Raw genomic sequence first — 19,069 nt, 5'->3', positions numbered from 1 at the left:
GAAAGAACAGATGGGGCTTTGTATAGACTGGTGGAAAGAGGAGGATCACAATTAACACACAATTATATTAAAAATAAACTATTTATTGTACATATATATAAAACATATATATCATATAGACATATATCATGTAGAAAATATAAAAGAAAAACACATGTGTAGAAATATATTCCCAAAGGGAATGCAGATACTATAGTATCAAAAAGATGGTATGGTCTCTATATATAGCATGGTCTAGGGTCCCCAGCAAGCCGACGCGTTTCGCAAAAAGGCTTCCTCAGGGCCAGAGTGACCAAAGCAGACCGATATTTCTACAGAAATGTATACAAAAGTAAATTTGATATATACAGTTAATCATACATATATTAATGCATTACATGTGTACATTCACCAACATTTATTGAACATATTCAGCATAACATGTAAGTATGTATGTACTGACCCCACTGCGACAGAGACCTGGGTGGACACATGCGTTGAGGGACAGATCATCAAAGATGACATACAAGAGAGGCATGCGTAGGATTCACTGCAATTAATGGGAGTTCAAACCCCCAACTGCAACCATAATGACCTGGGTTATGGGCTTATTTAAGGGGTGGCCGACAAGAAAAGGTAAGGAGAAGAAGAAAGAAGGGAAAAAAAAAACCCATATAAGAAAAGGTCGAAGAAAGTAAGGACAGTTATTTTCTTGCGTCAGCATATCAAAAATATATACAAGTCAAATTAGGTAGATACCAGATTTCTGTATACCTCCAAAGGGACAAACGATTGCCAAGGTCCCCAAAGATTGTTTTTTTCCAGTTTAATTGCTAGAGTCTCCTCCATGTCATATATCAAAGAGACCTTGGAAATCCATTCAGTAATTGTAGGAATATATTTAGAGTTCCAGTGTAAACTAAATTAAAGTAAACTAATAACCATCCTTAACAGTATATGATTTTTTTTTCACCCATTGAAAGAGCAGTAAGTGAAAATATTAGCTATTATAAAAAATTAAAACAGTAATCTACAGTAATTACCAATTTACCATCTTTAACAACATATGTTTTGTTTTTTGTTTTTTTACTCGTTAAAAACTCCTCCCTACCTTTCCATATTAGTACTCCTCATCGGAAACCCTCCCAATAGGGAAACAAATGCAAATAAATTCTTGTAGTACCATATAAACTCCCTAGAGATCAGTAAAGTCAAGCACTTTATTAAAAGTTTTAATCAAAGTTTCACAGAACATGTGATTCCTAAACTCCAAGTTGTTTTTAAACACAAACATGTTTTGGTAATGAAATAAAAAGAGAAAATCAGCGCAACTTAATAAACTACCAAGTGATAAATTAACCACATACCGACCGCCCGCCGCAGTTTTACTGCGGCAGGCAGCCGCTCCTGGGCAAAGTGACGTAGTACTATGTCGCTCGCTCATGAGGCTGTAGGGGGCGAGCATGCGCCGCCGGCGGCACGCTACCACCCCCGCTCGTTCGCCGGGGAGCCAGCACACGTGACCAGTGGCTCTGATGGCCGCCGGCCACTTGCCATCTCCCGCAGCAGAGGGAAAAGGACAGACGGCTGATGTAAACACAGCCGTCTGTCATTCTCACTAAAGTAATCACAGAGGCTATGTGATCCTGCCATATAGGATCGAATGTTTCTGCGATGACTTCACAAGCCACGCCCCCTGATAGTTAGAATCACGCCCCTAGGGACACACTTAACCCCTTGATCACCAGTAAAGTTAACCCCTTCCCTGCCAGTGTCATTTTTACAGTAACAGTGCATATTTATAGCACTGATTACTGTAGTAATGTCACTGGTCCCCCAAAAGTTTCAAAAATGTCAGTCAAGGGTCCGATCTCTCCGCCGCAATGTCGCAGTGCCGCAAAAAAAATCGCAGATCGCCGCCATTACTAGTTAAAAAAAAATCAATAAAAATGACATAAATCTTTCGCGTAGTTAGTAAACACAATAACTTTTGCGCAAAGCAATAAAATACGCTTATTGCAATTTTTTTTACCAAAAATATGTAGCAGAAAACAAATTGGCCTAAAATGTTAAAAAATAACAGATTTTTCATTTTTTTTTTGAGAATTTCATATAAAAAAATTTGAAAAATATTATTTTTTCAAAATTGTCGCTTATTTCTTGTTTATAGCGCAAAAAATAAAAATCGCACAGGTGATCAAATACCACCAAAAGTAAGCTCTGTTTGTGGATAAAAAAAAAGGACGTCAATTTGGTTTGGGTACAGCGTCGCACGACCGCGCAATTGTCCGTTAAAGTCACGCAATGCCGAATCGCAAAATAGGGCCTGGTCATTGAGCAGCCAAATCCTCCGGGCTGTAAGTGCTTAAATATCCATATATAATGTGAAAGAATGTATATAATGAATAAATAAATGTAAATATTAAGCGGCAGCTGTCACTAAGTATGTTTTCACCGCAAATAATTATACATGATATCAAAACTTCAAACAATAGCGTCAAGAAATGAATTAATGTAATATAATAAATATGGGACTTTTTACATGTAATACATTGGATTTTTATTATAATTATTATATTTATTATATTACATTAATTCATTTCTTGACGCTATTGTTTGAAGTGGCGCAGCCCTTTTTTTAATATCATATATGTCTTGTTAATTGAATATATGCGTCACATTTTATACCATGGATCTGTCAGTTATGTCTTGAAAATATCCTCTCCATCCATCTCATTAAACATTTGTTAACCTGTAAAAAAATGCTTAAATTAGAATTATAGGCAAAACTTTGTTCTTCATTTTGGATAGAGCAAGTAAGTGTTATAACCCCTGTCAGATTTTTTTTTCACCATCTTTGTCCCATTGCAGAGATTTCCCTTCGCTTCCTGTCCCATAGCCAAACAGGAAGTGGGAGGAAATCCCTGCAAATTAAGGGAATTCCTTGGGGACCCCCAAGTCACCGAAATCAGTGTTCCCGTTGGAAGATTTCCCCTCTATGACTTTTTAGGGGACAGCCCAAGATTTGGGATTTTCTTTTACTTTCACTTTCAATGATAATGGTAAACAGGACAAAGCAATAAAAACTGCTATTGATGACATATAGTTTGGTGTTGAAGCCAAATTATTCATTTTTAGTCTCATCTGACCACCTTAGACACACCTTGAATACTCTGAGGCCACATGGAAAAAGGTGTTATGGTCGAATGAAACTAAAATTGAATGATTTGGCCTTAATGCCAAACGAGGTGATTGTCCGTGCATGGTCTAGTTGGAGCCCAGACTTACAGTGGGTACGGAAATTATTCAGACCCCCTTAAATTTTTCACTCTTCGTTATATTGCAGCCATTTGCTAAAATCATTTAAGTTCATTCTTCTTCCTCATGAATGTACACATAGCACCCCATACTGACAGAAAAACACAGAATTGTTGACATTGTTGCAGATTTATTAAAAAAGAAAAACTGAAATATCACATGGTCCTAAGTATTCAGACCCTTTGTTCAGTATTTAGTAGAAGCCCCCTTTTGATCTAATACAGCCAGGAGTCTTTTTGGGAAAGATGCAACAAGTCTTTCACACCTGGATTTGGGGATCCTCTGCCATTCCTCCTTGCAGATCCTCTCCAGTTCTGTTAGGTTGGATGGTAAACGTTGGTGGACAGCCATTTTTAGGTCTCTCCAGAGATGCTCAATTGGGTTTAAGTCAGGGCTCTGGCTGGGCCATTCAAGAACAGTCACGGAGTTGTTGTGAAGCCACTCCTTCGTTATTTTAGCTGTGTGCTTAGGGTCATTGTCTTGTTGGAAGGTAAACCTTCGGCCCAGTCTGAGGTCCAGAGCACTCTGGAGAAGGTTTTTGTCCAGGATATCCCTGTACTTGGCCGCATTCATCTTTCCCTCGATTGCAACCAGTCGTCCTGTCCCTGCAGCTGAAAAACACCCCCACAGCATGATGCTGCCACCACCATGCTTCACTGTTGGGACTGTATTGGACAGGTGATGAGCAGTGCCTGGTTTTCTCCACACATACCGCTTAGAATTAAGGCCAAAAAGTTCTATTTTGGTCTCATCAGACCAGAGAATCTTATTTCTCACCATCTTGGAGTCCTTCAGGTGTTTTTTAGCAAACTCCATGCGGGCTTTCATGTGTCTTACACTGAGGAGAGGCTTCCGTCGGGCCACTCTGCCATAAAGCCCCGACTGGTGGAGGGCTGCAGTGATGGTTGACTTTCTAAAACTTTCTCCCATCTCCTGACTGCATCTCTGGAGCTTAGCCACAGTGATCTTTGGGTTCTTCTTTACCTCTCTCACCAAGGCTCTTCTCCCCCGATAGCTCAGTTTGGCCGGACGGCCAGCTCTAGGAAGGGTTCTGGTCGTCCCAAACGTCTTCCATTTGAGGATTATGGAGGCCACTGTGCTCTTAGGAACCTTAAGTGCAGCAGAGATCTTTTTGTAACCTTGGCCAGATCTGTGCCTTGCCACAATTCTGTCTCTGAGCTCTTCAGGCAGTTCCTTTGACCTCATGATTCTCATTTGCTCTGACATGCATTGTGATCTGGAAGGTCTTATATAGACAGGTGTGTGGCTTTCCTAATCAAGTCCAATCAGTATAATCAAACACAGCTGGACTCAAATGAAGGTGTAGAACCATCTCAAGGATGATCAGAAGAAATGGAAAGCACCTGAGTTAAATATATGAGTGTCACAGCAAAGGGTCTGAATACTTAGGACCATGTGATATTTCAGTTTTTCTTTTTTAATAAATCTGCAACAATGTCAACAATTCTGTGTTTTTCTGTCAGTATGGGGTGCTATGTGTACATTCATGAGGAAGAAGAATGAACTTAAATGATTTTAGCAAATGGCTGCAATATAACAAAGAGTGAAAAATTTAAGGGGGTCTGAATACTTTCCGTACCCACTGTAAATCCCATTGAAAATCCGTGGGATGATTTGAAGATTGCAGTCCAAAAACGGTCACCAACAAATGTAACTGGACTGGGGAAAATATTGCAAAGTCTAGATGTGCAAAGGTATTAGAGAAAAATCCCAACAGACTATTAGCTGCAATTAAAGCAAAAGTTGGTTCAACAAAATATTGACACATGGGGGGAAATCCTTTTTGCAATTCAGTGATTCTGTTTTCGATTTTTTTTTTTTTTAATGACATGTTGGTGATATATCTTTGACTTGGATGTTATAGGTTGCACTACTAAATACAGCTGGAGAAAACAAAAACTGTGTCTGTCTTCATTTCAGGCTTCACAGCAACAACATGTGATTATTTTAAAGGGGGGGGGGGGTTCTTTTCTATTCCCACTGTATATACAGGTTCATCTCATAAAACTAGAATATCATCAAAAAGTTAATTTATTTCAGTAATTTAAATAATTTTATATATATATATATTATGTAGATGCGTTACACACAAAGTGATACATTTTAAGCATTTCTTTCTTTTAATTTTGATGATTATGGCTAACAGCCAGTGACACCCCAAATTCAGTACCTCAGAAAATTATAATATTACATGAGACCAATAAAAAAAAAGGATTTTTTAATACAGAAATGTTGGCTTACTGAAAAGTATATCCATGTACAGTATAGTATGCCCTCAATACTTGGTCGGGGCTCCTTTTGCATGAATGACTGCATCAATGCGGCGTGGCATGGAGGCGATCAGCCTGTGACACTGCTGAGGTGTTATGGAAGCCCAGGTTGCTTTGATAGCGGCCTTCAGCTCATCTGAATTGTTGGGTCTGGTGTCTCTCATCTTCCTCTTGACAATACCCAACAGATTCTCTTTGGGGTTTAGGTCAGGCCAGTTTTCTGGCCAATCAAGCACAGTGATACCATGATCATGTGACCAGGTATTGGTCGTTTTGGCAGTGTGGGCAGTACCAATCCTGCTGGAAAATGTAATCAGCATCTGCATAAAGCTGGTCAGCAGAGGGAAGCATAAAGTGCTCTAGAATTTCCTGGTAGAGGGCTTTTTGAATTGAATTACTGAAATAAATTAACTTCTTTAAGATATTCTAATTTTATGAGATGCACCTGTATAATTTATACCTATCCTCATTTAATTGTATCAATTTGGCCCAAACCTTTTACCATTTTTCCTTTAAAGCAAAAACAATATAATCTCTAGAATTTTTTTTAGGTCTTTCCACGAAGATTTTCATATTCAGTGTTTTTATATAAATCTCTGCCTTGGGTAATGGGTCCTCCGGGGGGTACGGGCTGTAAAACAAATCACACATCGAGTAGAAATATTAGGATAACAATCAACTTTAGCAATCAAAATTAGGATAATAATCAACATTTTTAAAACAAATTGTTTTCATTTTATTTTAATAAAAAGTAATATCTGTGCTCTGCAGTACACATATGCAATATTTGTTTTCTTTACCCTCATTGACTAAATGAATACATTATATATATTAATATTCCACGATATTCTGTATATACTAGATGACAGTAAAGCAAACTGCACACACCTGTCCCCTTTACAGTTGAGTCACAATTTAGTGATATGTTTTGGTGCATTAATATGTTACCCCTTGACCTATGGAAGGTTTTACCACCTTCTTGACCAGGACATGTTTTGCTTTTCCGCACTGCGCTACTTTAACTGGCAATTGGTTGGTCATGCAACACTGTATGCAAATGACATTTTAATCTTTTTTTTTTTTTTTCACACAATTAGAGCTTTCTGTAAGGGGTATGTGATCACAACAGTTTTTTTTTTTATTTTTTTTATTTATTCTCAATTATATATATATGATTGAAAATGAAAAACAAAAAAAAAAAAGTTTTTAACTTTCTGGTAATAAATATATCCAATAAAGAAAAAAATTTAAAAAATCAAATTCCTTTAAAAATTTATGCCAGAATGTATTCTGCTACATGTCTTTGATAAAAAAAAAAAAAAAAAAAATCCCACTAAGTGTATAATAATTGGTTTGTGTTAAAGTAATAGCGTCTACAAACTATGGTGTATATACTGGAATTGATGCAGCTATAGACACTATACTGGTAATGGCGGTGATCAGTGACTGTAATGGTGTGGCAGGAAAACTGGCGCTAACAGAACCTCACTGGGAGGTAAACTAACTGACTGACATTGCAGCTCTGCAGTATGACTCTGAGAGGGCTAAATATATATCCGATCAGCAGCTCTGCAGTATGCCGGGGTTGTGAAGCAGAGACAGCAAGGCTATATTTAACCCTCTCAGAGTCTAACTATTACAGCCCTGAAGAAGGGGATACAATTCCCCTGAAATGCGCTGGCTTTACTTGTAGACTTTTATCTTCAATAAACTATAAACCCCATCAAGTGAGACTTTTGGTGGACATTGGGCACTCCTCTCTAATCACCCAAGTGTTCCCTGCGGTAATGCCCCCGTTGTCGTTATCAGAATGGTAGCAGCCCTAGACCCCAATGGATTCCATCACCTACCACCTACATTTGGGATATAACCCATTGGAAGCCATTCCCCCTATACCCTCCGCACAGTAATCTGCCGTTAGGCAACCTCCAGGCAGCCCACCAGTCCAGTGTTACATAGTTAGTCAGTTACATAGTTAGTCAGTTACATAGTTAGTCAAGTTGAAAAAAGACACAAGTCTATCCAGCTTAACCAATAAAAAAAAACAAAAAACAAAAGAGAAAGCACAACTATACAATCCCATATACACAATCCTATACCCGCAGTTGATCCAGAGGAAGGGAAAAAACCCCAGCAAAGCATGATCCAATTTGCTACAGCAGGGGAAAAAAAATCCTTCCTGATCCCCCGAGAGGCAATCGGAAATTCCTTGGATCAACTTTACCTATAAATATTAGTACCCAGTTATATTATGTACACCCAGGAAAGAATCCAGGCCTTTTTAAAGCATTCTACTGAGCTGGCCAGAACCACCTCTGGAGGGAGTCTATTCCACATTTGCACAGCTCTTACAGTGAAGAAACCTTTCCGTATTTGGAGACGAAATCTCTTTTCCTCTTGATGTAAAGAGTGCCCCCTTATCCTCTATAATGACCTTAAAGTGAATGACTCAACACCAAGTTCACTATATGGACCCCTTATGTATTTATACATGGTGATCATATTCTCCTCTTCTCAAGAGTGAATAAATTCAGTTCCTCTAATCTTTCCTCATAGCTGAGCTCCTCCATGCCTCTTATCAGTTTGGTTGCCCTTCTCTGCACTTTTTCCAGTTCCCCAATATTCTTTTTGGGAACTGGTGCCCAAAACTGAACGGCATATTCCAGATGAGGTCTTACTAATGATTTGTACAGGGGCAAAATGATATCTCTCTCTCTGAAGTCCATGCCTCCAGGGGCTAACTGGCAACATTCGGCCCAGGGGGCAAGTACAAACCAGAGGCCCATGGTGCAGTAACTCGGCCCTCTCCCTCTCTTTCTCTTCCTGACCTCCTCCTGACCCTCATTCCAGGTTGAAGCTCCGCTCCAGGTACTCTCTACTCACCGGCTGAATCCGGGCTCCTACCTGGCCAGCAGGGGGCAGTTGGGGGGAAGCTGGGACAGCTCGGTTGGGGCTGCCTGGGGGAGGAAAGTCTCCAGTGGGGTATGGAACCATCCTCTGCTCAGACACAGTGTACACCATCCATACTGGGGGAGAGGCCTGCGCTCCGTCCTTGTCTTCAACCTGCACTCAGTAGGTCAGCGGCGGGGACTTTTTACTTCTTTTCCCCAGGAATCCTTTAGGCACATTTGTGTCAGAAGCAGTGCAGCCTTTTTACGGAGCATCAGAGTGGCCCGGGGGGAAATTGCGCCCCTGCCCCCTGGCCCAGTCCTTCCCTGCATGCCTCTCTTAATACAAAAAAGGACTTTGCTTGCTTTGGAAACCGCAGCTTGGCATTGCATGCTATTATTAAGCTTCTGATCTACAAGAACACCCAGATCCTTCTCCGCCATGGACTCCCCCAGTTGTACTCCCCCTAGTATGTATGATGCATGCATATTCTTAGCCCCCAAGACAGTGTTGTCTTCCAGCCAAACTTGATTAAGAAATAATATCACCGCAAGCATGTTGTGTGTTTGCCGCGATTCCTATATGTTCAAATGTGAACGGGGCCTTAGACTAAAAGTTCTGTTTGACATTAAGCCTAGACTTACCTGTAGTGAAGTATATTCATCCTCTATTTCTTTCCTCCTGAGAGCAGTGTACATCATATTAGAGGGCTGCTCGGGAAATACAAAGAATTATATTTAAAAAAATGTAAACCTAAGTTGATATTCATACAGTATATGCACTCTCTGTGCATTCTTCTTCCAGACACATATAAACCATTTACATTCTTATTTCTGAGATTTATCTCAGACCATGGAATACTTGATGTCCCCCTCAATGTTGTTATAGGGACGTATTCTCTATTAAAATAACCAAGTTGGTCCCTACTGCTTTATTCACCCTGCCCAGAGTTATAGTGATCTGGATAAAGTGTTGCTTTTTTTTTTTTCTGCTTTTTTTGGACACCAGTTCTGCATTGGAATCGATTAGAAGAGGACCCCCCCCCCCCCCACACAGAAATAAGTGGGATCCTGCCATTATGTCTATAGGACAAGTATTCCCCATCCCTTTTCCTATAGGTAACTTTTAGATTGTAAGCTCTAACGAGCAGGGCCCTCTGATTCCTTTTGTTCCAAATTGTATTGTAACTGTAATGTCTGCCTTCATTTTGTTAAGCGCTTCGCAAACTGTTGGCGCTATATAAATCCTGTATAATAATAATAATAATTACTAACTCCAAAATGAAATATATAGCTACTAGATAGTATTGTTTTTTGTTTTTTTTCCAACAAGTTGATAGTATTGTACTTGCTCACAGTGGTTGGAAATTCTTTCCCCATGAGCCTCTGTGTTCCTAAATCTGACCTCCAGTCTTTCCTTCAGTCTTGCACTGTTGTACCGGCTCCTCTCCTGGGTTGAAATGGCTTCCTCTGATTTCACTGCACACTGTGATCTTCTCACAAGAGGCATTAGAAGCTGCGGCAAGTCAAATAGAGCGCCGCCTTATTTTCTGGCTGGATGATGTCCAACATTATCTAAATCAGTGTTCTCCAAACTGTGGCCCTTTGCTTGCATTTATCCAGCCCTTGGAGCACTATTATATTCACGGACACCAATGAAGAGCACATTTCCTCCCAATGACACCAATGATTGGGCACAATTACTATCAATGACATCATCGATGGGGCACAGTTTCTCTAGATGACACTAACAATGGGGCCCGAACACACCAATAATGGGGCATAATAGCTTTAAATGACACCAACAATGGACCACAATTGCTCCCAGTGCCACCAATAAGCATGTACAATTCCCAATGACACCAATTATGGGGCATATGGGAATATGTGGAAGTGCGCTGATAATTATTGACGTGTAAAGCTGCAACCAAGAAGCTGTGCCTAGCAAAATAATATGTTTAAAATGGGTTGGTGCGCTAAACAAAATGTGTAGGACAACAAATATGTTGATATACACTACATAAAAGGTGTGTGAAATGTGACAAAATCAAAATAAACAATTCCAAACAGCTGAAGAGACTAAAATGTCCAAAACTGTGATTCACAACAAAATCAAAGTCCATCAGGTGATAACAAATGAATTGAAGTATCTTGACATGTGGGTGCTTGAAATATTCAAAGAAAGGTGATGTTAAAGTGATAAAGGATCCCACCACCAGCTGACAATCCTGCTTACCAGATAGATAAATTTCTCAGGCATTAACTCTATGCAATGGCATGCACAGTTCACCCTGGTGTGACACACAGTGGAGCCTCTTACCAGATGTCTCTAATAACTTGCGTATCTGAGATAATTCCCCTGGTTAAATTGGATAATAATGTTGGTATCCTCCTGAGTGTTCCCCAGACTATCAGTTTATTCACTCTTCCAATGATTTAGCTCAGCTTGTAGCTCCAGTGCATACCATGCAATGAAACAAATGAACCGCCCGTAGTGTATTATCCTTGGTTTATTAGGAAAACATAGGCAAATGTACTTACAGGAGACAGGTCTTGGTATTGGCATGTAAATGTGGAGCCTTTCAGTATCCTGTGTCCTGCTGCAGCACGGACACCTCGGATGACGTGGGTGGCAGGCATGGCACGCCTCCTCTCCAACGCGTTTCCTCTGAAAAGACTTCTACTGGGATAGGAGGGTCCCTCCTATCCCAGTAGAAGTCTTTTCAGAGGAAACGCGATGGAGAGGAGGCGTGCCATGCCTGCCACCCACGTCATCCGAGGTGTCCGTGCTGCAGCAGGACACAGGATACTGAAAGGCTCCACATTTACATGCCAATACCAAGACCTGTCTCCTGTAAGTACATTTGCCTATGTTTTCCTAATAAACCAAGGATAATACACTACGGGCGGTTCATTTGTTTCATTACATGGTATGCACTGGAGCTACAAGCTGAGCTATATCATTGGAAGAGTGAATAAACTGATAGTCTGGGGAACACTCAGGAGGATACCAACATCATTATCCAATTTAACCAGGGGAATTATCTCAGATACGCAAGTTATTAGAGACATCTGGTAAGAGGCTCCACTGTGTGTCACACCAGGGTGAACTGTGCATGCCATTGCATAGAGTTAATGCCTGAGAAATTTATCTATCTGGTAAGCAGGATTGTCAGCTGGTGGTGGGATCCTTTATCACTTTAACATCACCTTTCTTTGAATATTTCAAGCACCCACATGTCAAGATACTTCAATTCATTTGTTATCACCTGATGGACTTTGATTTTGTTGTGAATCACAGTTTTGGACATTTTAGTCTCTTCAGCTGTTTGGAATTGTTTATTTTGATTTTGTCACATTTCACACACCTTTTATGTAGTGTATATCAACATATTTGTTGTCCTACACATTTTGTTTAGCGCACCAACCCATTTTAAACAAATTATGGGGCATAATTCCTCCCTAAGACACCAACATCAGGGCACAATTCCTCCCAATAACACCAATAATGGGCCATAATTCCTCCCAATGCCACCAATGATGGGGTACAATTCCTAATGACACCAATGATGGGGCATAATTCCTCCCAATGACACAGACATCGGGGCACAATTCCTCCCATTTCCACCAATGATGGGGTGCAATTTCCATTGACACCTATGATGGGGCATAATTTCTCACAATGACACCAACATTAGGGTATAATTCCTCCCAATGACATTAATCATGGGGCAAAAATTCCTCCCAATGACAACAACAACTGGGCACAATTCCTCCCAATGACACCAATCATGTGTGTAGCACTACTCCCATGGGAGCTGCTGTTTGCGGATCCCCCTGGGTTACCCATAGCAACAACTTGACAGTAAAGCATATTCAAAGTGCTTGGTTCAGTCAGAAAACAGTCAAGGGGTTTTGGTTTTTGTGGTTTTATTTGAGAACTTGGATAGGAGAAGGGAATGAGTGGGATACTCCAACTGAACGACTATGCACAATTTGCTGGGACTTCTAAATATAGCTGAGTTTTGATGAACTGTATGGCTCTGTGAATCACTCTTCAAGGCCCTAGATGGCACCCCCTTAGTCACTATTCTTCAGGATTCTAAAATGGCACCCCCTTTAATCTGACACTCTGTGGGAGCTGACCCCTTGATCCTCTGACTTCACTGGAGTGGTCCCCCTTCCTGGGCAGACCCTTTGGCAAGTCCCCTGGTACTCACAGACACTCTGCCAGCAGCTCAACTGTCAGCTTCACTGGGTCCTCTGCAGCTCAGCTCCACACCTGGTTCACTAGGCTGACCGCCTATGGCCACCTTCCTCATACAGCAGGAGGAGAGACAGCCATCAGCCTCCTCCTGGGCCTCTGCTTCACGCCAAAGACACTCTGTCACATGTCCCCTCAGCTTTTATGAGCAATCCCAGGATGCATTGCTGGAATGCCCTCCCACTGGGACTCCCACAAAAGCCAATGTGTCACTGGCTGGGTTTCCTCCACTGTCCAACAAGCTCCCTCATTTGATACAGTAGGGACACTCCCTTAGACCCAGTGAATCACACCTGGAAACATGTAACAGGCAACCTAACAGATCAGGCTCCCCCTGATAAGCAGAAGGAGCAATAAATGCTTTTACCTAGCACCTACCTTCAGGTGCGACTTGGCTGACATCTGTGCCACTTCATGTACCGATGTCTGTAAATCGCACCTGAATTCGGCAAAAATAGTGGAGGATTTTTTTTTTTCAAATCAATGCGGAACCCAAAGATGGCGTTGCACCAATATAAACAGTTCCATTACTGACAATAGTAATAAATTGCATGACAAGTTGCACCTGTTTGAACGGGGGCTTAAACAATCTTGATATAACTCCACCCAAGAGTCATCCCAATGGGCTGAGGGAGTACTGAACCAGCGCCCTGCCGGTCCCTCCCATCAGCCATGATCTGCTTGCATTGCATAGAGCACAGAGACCCAGTGATGACATTACTGATTCTAAAAGAAACTATGGAATGAAAACAGAAAATGTCATTAGCTGAGATGGGAGAAGGGGGGGGGGGGGCAGGAAAGGCAAAATGTAAGCAGAACGAAACTTTAAAGTGGGATCCCAACTTGCTCTTCTTGGGTGCTGTTTTTCATTTATTTAGATTTACAGGTTAAAAAAATAATTTGGGAATTTTGAATCTGTTTACTTCTTCATCTTATTCACTATAGATTGTTTTTCTTCAACAGCCAATGATGACTTATTTATACAGAAGAGAAAGTAACTATAATCTGAGAAAAATAAAATCATTATCATACCTGAGGACTCTCTGTTCTGTGGAATGTTTTCTTTCTAAGAATTGGAAACAAGAAATAGGAATGTCATTGTGCATTGTGGTTATATCAGAGGTAAGATGAGCAGTGCTAATAAAGGAAGAGGAGTAACAGAATTAATTATAGTTTTATATATATATATATATATATGTACACCGCTCAAAAAATCTCAATGGGGAAAAATCTCATGCTGGATATCTATACTGGTATGGACTGGGTAATGTGTTAGGATCTATACTGGTATGGACTGGATAATGTGTTAGGACCTATACTGGTATGGACTGGATAATGTGTTAGGACCTATACTGGTATGGACTGGGTAATGTGTTAGGATCTATACTGGTATGGACTGGGTAATGTGTTAGGATCTATACTGGTATGGACTGGGTCATTTGTTAGGATCTATACTGGTATGGACTGGGTAATGTGTAAGGATCTATACTGGTATGGACTGGGTAATGTGTTAGGATCTATACTGGTATGGACTGGGTAATGTGTTAGGATCTATACTGGTATGGACTGGGTAATGTGTTAGGATCTATACTGGTATAAACTGGGTAATGTGTTAGGATCTATACTGGTATGGACTGGGTAATGTGTTAGGATCTATACTGGTATGGACTGGGTAATGTGTTAGGATCTACACTGGTATAAACTGGGTAATGTGTTTGGATCTATTCTGGTATAGACTAGGTAATGTGTTAGGATCTATACTGGTATGGACTGGGTATTGTGTTAGGATCTATACTGGTATAAACTGGTTAATGTGTTAGGATCTATACTGGTATGGACTGGGTAATGTGTTAGGATCTATACTGGTATGGACTAGGTAATGTGGTAGGATCTATACTGGTATGGACTGGGTAATGTGTTAGGATCTATACTGGTATGGACTAGGTAATGTGGTAGGATCTATACTGGTGTGGACTGGGTAATGTGTTAGGATCTATACTGATATGGACTGGGTAATGTGTTAGGATCTATACTGGTATGGACTGGGTAATGTGTTAGGATCTATACATATATATATATATTCAGCTTCAGGCGTTTTTGCTCAGCCAATAGAAGGCACTGGGGGGGGGGGGGGAGAAGGAGAGGAAATTAGGGGTGAAGAGCTGCTATTTTAGCAGAAAACGTTTGTAAAATCGCTCAAGTCAGGCATTTCTATTGTCTATGGGGCCAAAAATGCTTAAATTGTGCCTAAAAAAGAAGCTCATGTACTTTTTTGAGCTGCAGGCGTTTTGCTTCAGGTGACAGATTGCTCAGATGTTAACAGGGGCCATTGAATTTAATGGAATTTGGCTTGTTGAGCGTTTTAGAGCTACAAGCTTCAAACAGAAAATTGCTCAGGTGTGAACGGGGCCTAAATCCATAATCAGGATAATTTACCTCCAGCAGAAGTAGATGATCAGTGCAAGCAAAGGAAGGCAGATGACGCCAAGGAAAGCAACATATATGTAATTTGTACTTGAATTATCTGTAAGGAAACATACATTTCAAAGGGTGATAATTAATAAAAAAATATTCAGTATAGCATCAGTGATCTAAGCCAAGGGTCTCCAAACTATGGCCCTCAGGCCAAACTCAGCCCTCCGAAAGATGATATAGGAGGGTGTAGTACGGGTCCATATTCATAACTGATTTACAAAGAACTTGGTATTAGCTGTTATTAACTATGATTTATATATATATATGTATATATATATATATATATATATATATATATATATATATATATATATATATATATATATGTATATATATATATATATATATATGTATATATCTATCTAGCTATCTATATATATATATATATATATATATATATATATATATACACAGTGCCTTGCGAAAGTATTCGGCCCCCTTGAACTTTGCGACCTTTTGCCACATTTCAGGCTTCAAACATAAAGATATAAAACTGTAATTTTTTGTGCAGAATCAACAACAAGTGGGACACAATCATGGAAAAGCGCCACTTTTTACAGCTGTAAGTCGCTTGGGGTATGTCTCTATCAGTTTTGCACATCGGGAGACTGAAATTTTTGCCCATTCCTCCTTGCAAAACAGCTCGAGCTCAGTGAAATACAGGACCATTCTGGAAGAAAACCTGATGGAGTCTGCAAAAGACCTGAGACTGGGACAGAGATTTGTCTTCCAACAAGACAATGATCCAAAACATAAAGCAAAATCTACAATGGAATGGTTCACAAATAAACATATCCAGGTGTTAGAATGGCCAAGTCAAAGTCCAGACCTGAATCCAATCGAGAATCTGTGGAAAGAACTGAAAACTGCTGTTCACAAATGCTCTCCATCCAACCTCACTGAGCTCGAGCTGTTTTGCAAGGAGGAATGGGCAAAAATTTCAGTCTCCCGATGTGCAAAACTGATAGAGACATACCCCAAGCGACTTACAGCTGTAAAAAGTGGCGCTACAAAGTATTAACTTAAGGGGGCTGAATAATTTTGCACGCCCAATTTTTCAGTTTTTTATTTGTTAACAAAGTTTGAAATATCCAATAAATTTCATTCCACTTCATGATTGTGTCCCACTTGTTGATTCTTCACAAAAAATGACAGTTTTATATCTTTATGTTTGAAGCCTGAAACGTGGCAAAAGGTCGCAAAGTTTAAGGGGTCCGAATACTTTCGCAATGCACTGTATATATATATATATATATATATATATATATCTATATATATATAGATATATATATATATATATATATATATGTATGTATATCTATATATTTATACACATATACATATATATATATATATATATATATATACATATACATTCCTGTATACTGAATAGCTTTCTCATTCCTGCATACATTGACCTTTCTGATCTCACAGATGATCACATTGTCTCAGAACTATTTGCCCTTCTTTTGTTAGAACTGGATAAAACCAGCTTATTGGTGCCTTTTTTCAATTATAAATACCATACACGCTAGAGATTAATCAGAACTAGGGTTGACCGGACACCTAGATGTCCGTGTTCGACGGGTTCGGCCGAACTTTAAAAAAAAGTCCGGGTCCGTGTCCCGGACTTTTACCGAACTTTTCCCGGACACCGAACCCCATTGAAGTCAATGGGGACCCGAACTTTAAGGCACTAAAATGGCTCCAAAGGAAAGGGCTAGAGTGCTGCAAATGGCAGCAAAACGTAATTAAGAGCATGGCAAGTGCTCTGCAAACAAATGTGGATAGGGAAATAACTTAAAACAACAAAAAAAAAAACAGAAAAATAAAACAATGTTCTTCTTCATCTCTGAAGGACGAGGCCCATATGGAGTAGGAGGGAGGTTGAGGTGGTGGTGGATGTGGCGGTGACATAGGCGTGTGCACCGGGTGTGCCGGGTGTGCCTGGGCACACCCTAATCACCTAGGGCACATAGCATTGCCAGTGAGGAGATGGGAAAGATCTCCCTCGGACCTGCTCTGCTCTATTTCTCTTTGCCAGCAGGGAGAGTAATGTATCGGGGCCATGTACCTGTAGGCAAACACATGCATGTGTATTTCAACTTTGAGGTGCACACCTTAATGCAATAGGCTGCGCACACCTATGGGCGGTGTAGGTGGAAGCGGCGGTGGAGGAGGACCAGGGCCGGATTAAGAGCATCATGGGCTTGGTGCTGAGGATTTTTAAGGGCCTTAAGGGCCGTGCCTTGGCATGCACCCAGAGGAGGAAGGGTGCAGCCATGCATGCCTAATTCAACATGGGATGCTGTCTCTGAAGCCCATAAACACATCCATGTATCGGCAACTGTCCCTCCTTGTCCGGCCTTCGCGCTGTGTGGGGAGGTTCTGAGGGTGCTGCCTGGGGAAGCGAGCATAGAAGCCAGACTTCTGTGTTTACAAGTGACAGAAGAGCGGTAACAGTGAATATGGCCAACCCGGGGCCTATATAAAAGGTAGGGGCCTGGAGCTGCAGCTCCAATAGCCCCTACGTTAATCTGGCCCTGAGGAGGAGGACGAGGTAGCCAACACTGCTTCTTTTCACAAATTTTAAATGAGGGTACACCCCAAAAGAGTGAGAAAGAGCAAAAATGGAACAATGGGTGGGTAAGGTCGGTATCCATTGCTATTCTGCATAAGGTACGGAAAAGTCCCGTGGGATCCATGCCTGGTTCATTTTAATGAACGTGAGCTTGTCCACATTGTCTCTGGACAGGCGGCTGCGCTTGTCTGTTATAACACCCCCAGCCGTGCTAAATACCCGTTCAGATAATACACTGGCTGTAGGGCACGCCAGCACCTCCAAGGCTTAAAGGGCAAGCTCAGGCCATGTGCCCAATTTGGAGACCCAGAAGTTGAAGGGGGCAGACCCGTCATTCACTACATGTAGGCGTGTGCACACATACTGCTCCACCATGTTGGTAAAATGCTGCCTCCTGCTAAGACGTTCCATCTGAGCTGCTGGTGCTGCTGTTTGTTGTGGCGTGCTGACAAAGCTTTTCCACATTTCGGCTAACCCTGCCTTCTGAGGTGCTGGCGGTGCCCTGGTTGCGTTGGCGACCTCCTCCTCCTCCTCCTCCTCTGCCTTGTGCTTCCACTGCGGCCCCGCTGTCAGATGGGAATGCCAGCAGCATGGCGTCTACCAGCGTGCGCTTGTACTCGCGCATCTTGCGATCGCGCTCCAGTGAGTGAATTAAGGACGGTATGTTGTCCTTGTAACGGGGATCCAGCAGCGTGGCCACCCAGTAATCAGCACAAGTTAGAATGTGGGCAACTTGGCGGTCGTTGTGGAGACACTGCAGCATGTAATCGCTCATGTGTGCCAGGCTGCCCAGAGGCAACGAAAGGCTGTCCTCTGTGGGAGGTGTATCGTCCGTGTCCTCTGTATCCCCCCAGCCACGCACCAGTGATGGCCATGAGCTGGCCTGGGTGCCACCCTGCTGTGAACATGGTTCCATCTCCTCCTCCAGCTCCTCCTCCTCCTCCTCCTCCTCATCCTCCAGAACTGTGCCCCTGCTGGACAATTGTGTCCCTGGCGTTTGTGTGTGCAGGAACCCACCCTCGGATCCCCTTGCGAATGACTGCCCTGAAAGCCTTGGAAATGTTACCTCTTCATCCTCCTCCTCCTCCTCATCCTGTGCCACATCCTCTTCCATCATCGCCCGAATTGTTTTTTCAAGGAGGCATTGAAGTGGGATAGTTAAGCTGAGAACGGCATCATTGCCACTGGCCATGTTGGTGGAGTACTCAAAACAGCGCAACAAGGCACACAGGTCTCGCATGGAGGCCCAGTTATTGGTGGTGAAGTGGTGCTG

General features: G+C 41.6%; 1 protein-coding gene across 1 annotated transcript in view; it reads right to left on the bottom strand.

Annotated features, from left to right (window-relative positions):
* The window catches only part of LOC309567865 (sialic acid-binding Ig-like lectin 13), a 169,822-nt gene that overhangs the window by 54,245 nt on the left and 96,508 nt on the right, over positions 1 to 19,069 (bottom strand). Inside the window, exon 6 of the mRNA XM_082273369.1 lies at positions 15,177 to 15,264. Coding sequence (XP_082129495.1) covers positions 15,177 to 15,264 — 88 coding nt within the window. The remainder of the gene's footprint in view (positions 1 to 15,176; positions 15,265 to 19,069) is intronic.

The sequence above is a fragment of the Pelophylax lessonae genome, assembly GCF_965119305.1.
Source record: "Pelophylax lessonae genome assembly, chromosome: 12".
NCBI lineage: Eukaryota > Metazoa > Chordata > Amphibia > Anura > Ranidae > Pelophylax > Pelophylax lessonae.
This window is presented reverse-complemented; position numbering and strand designations above follow the sequence as displayed.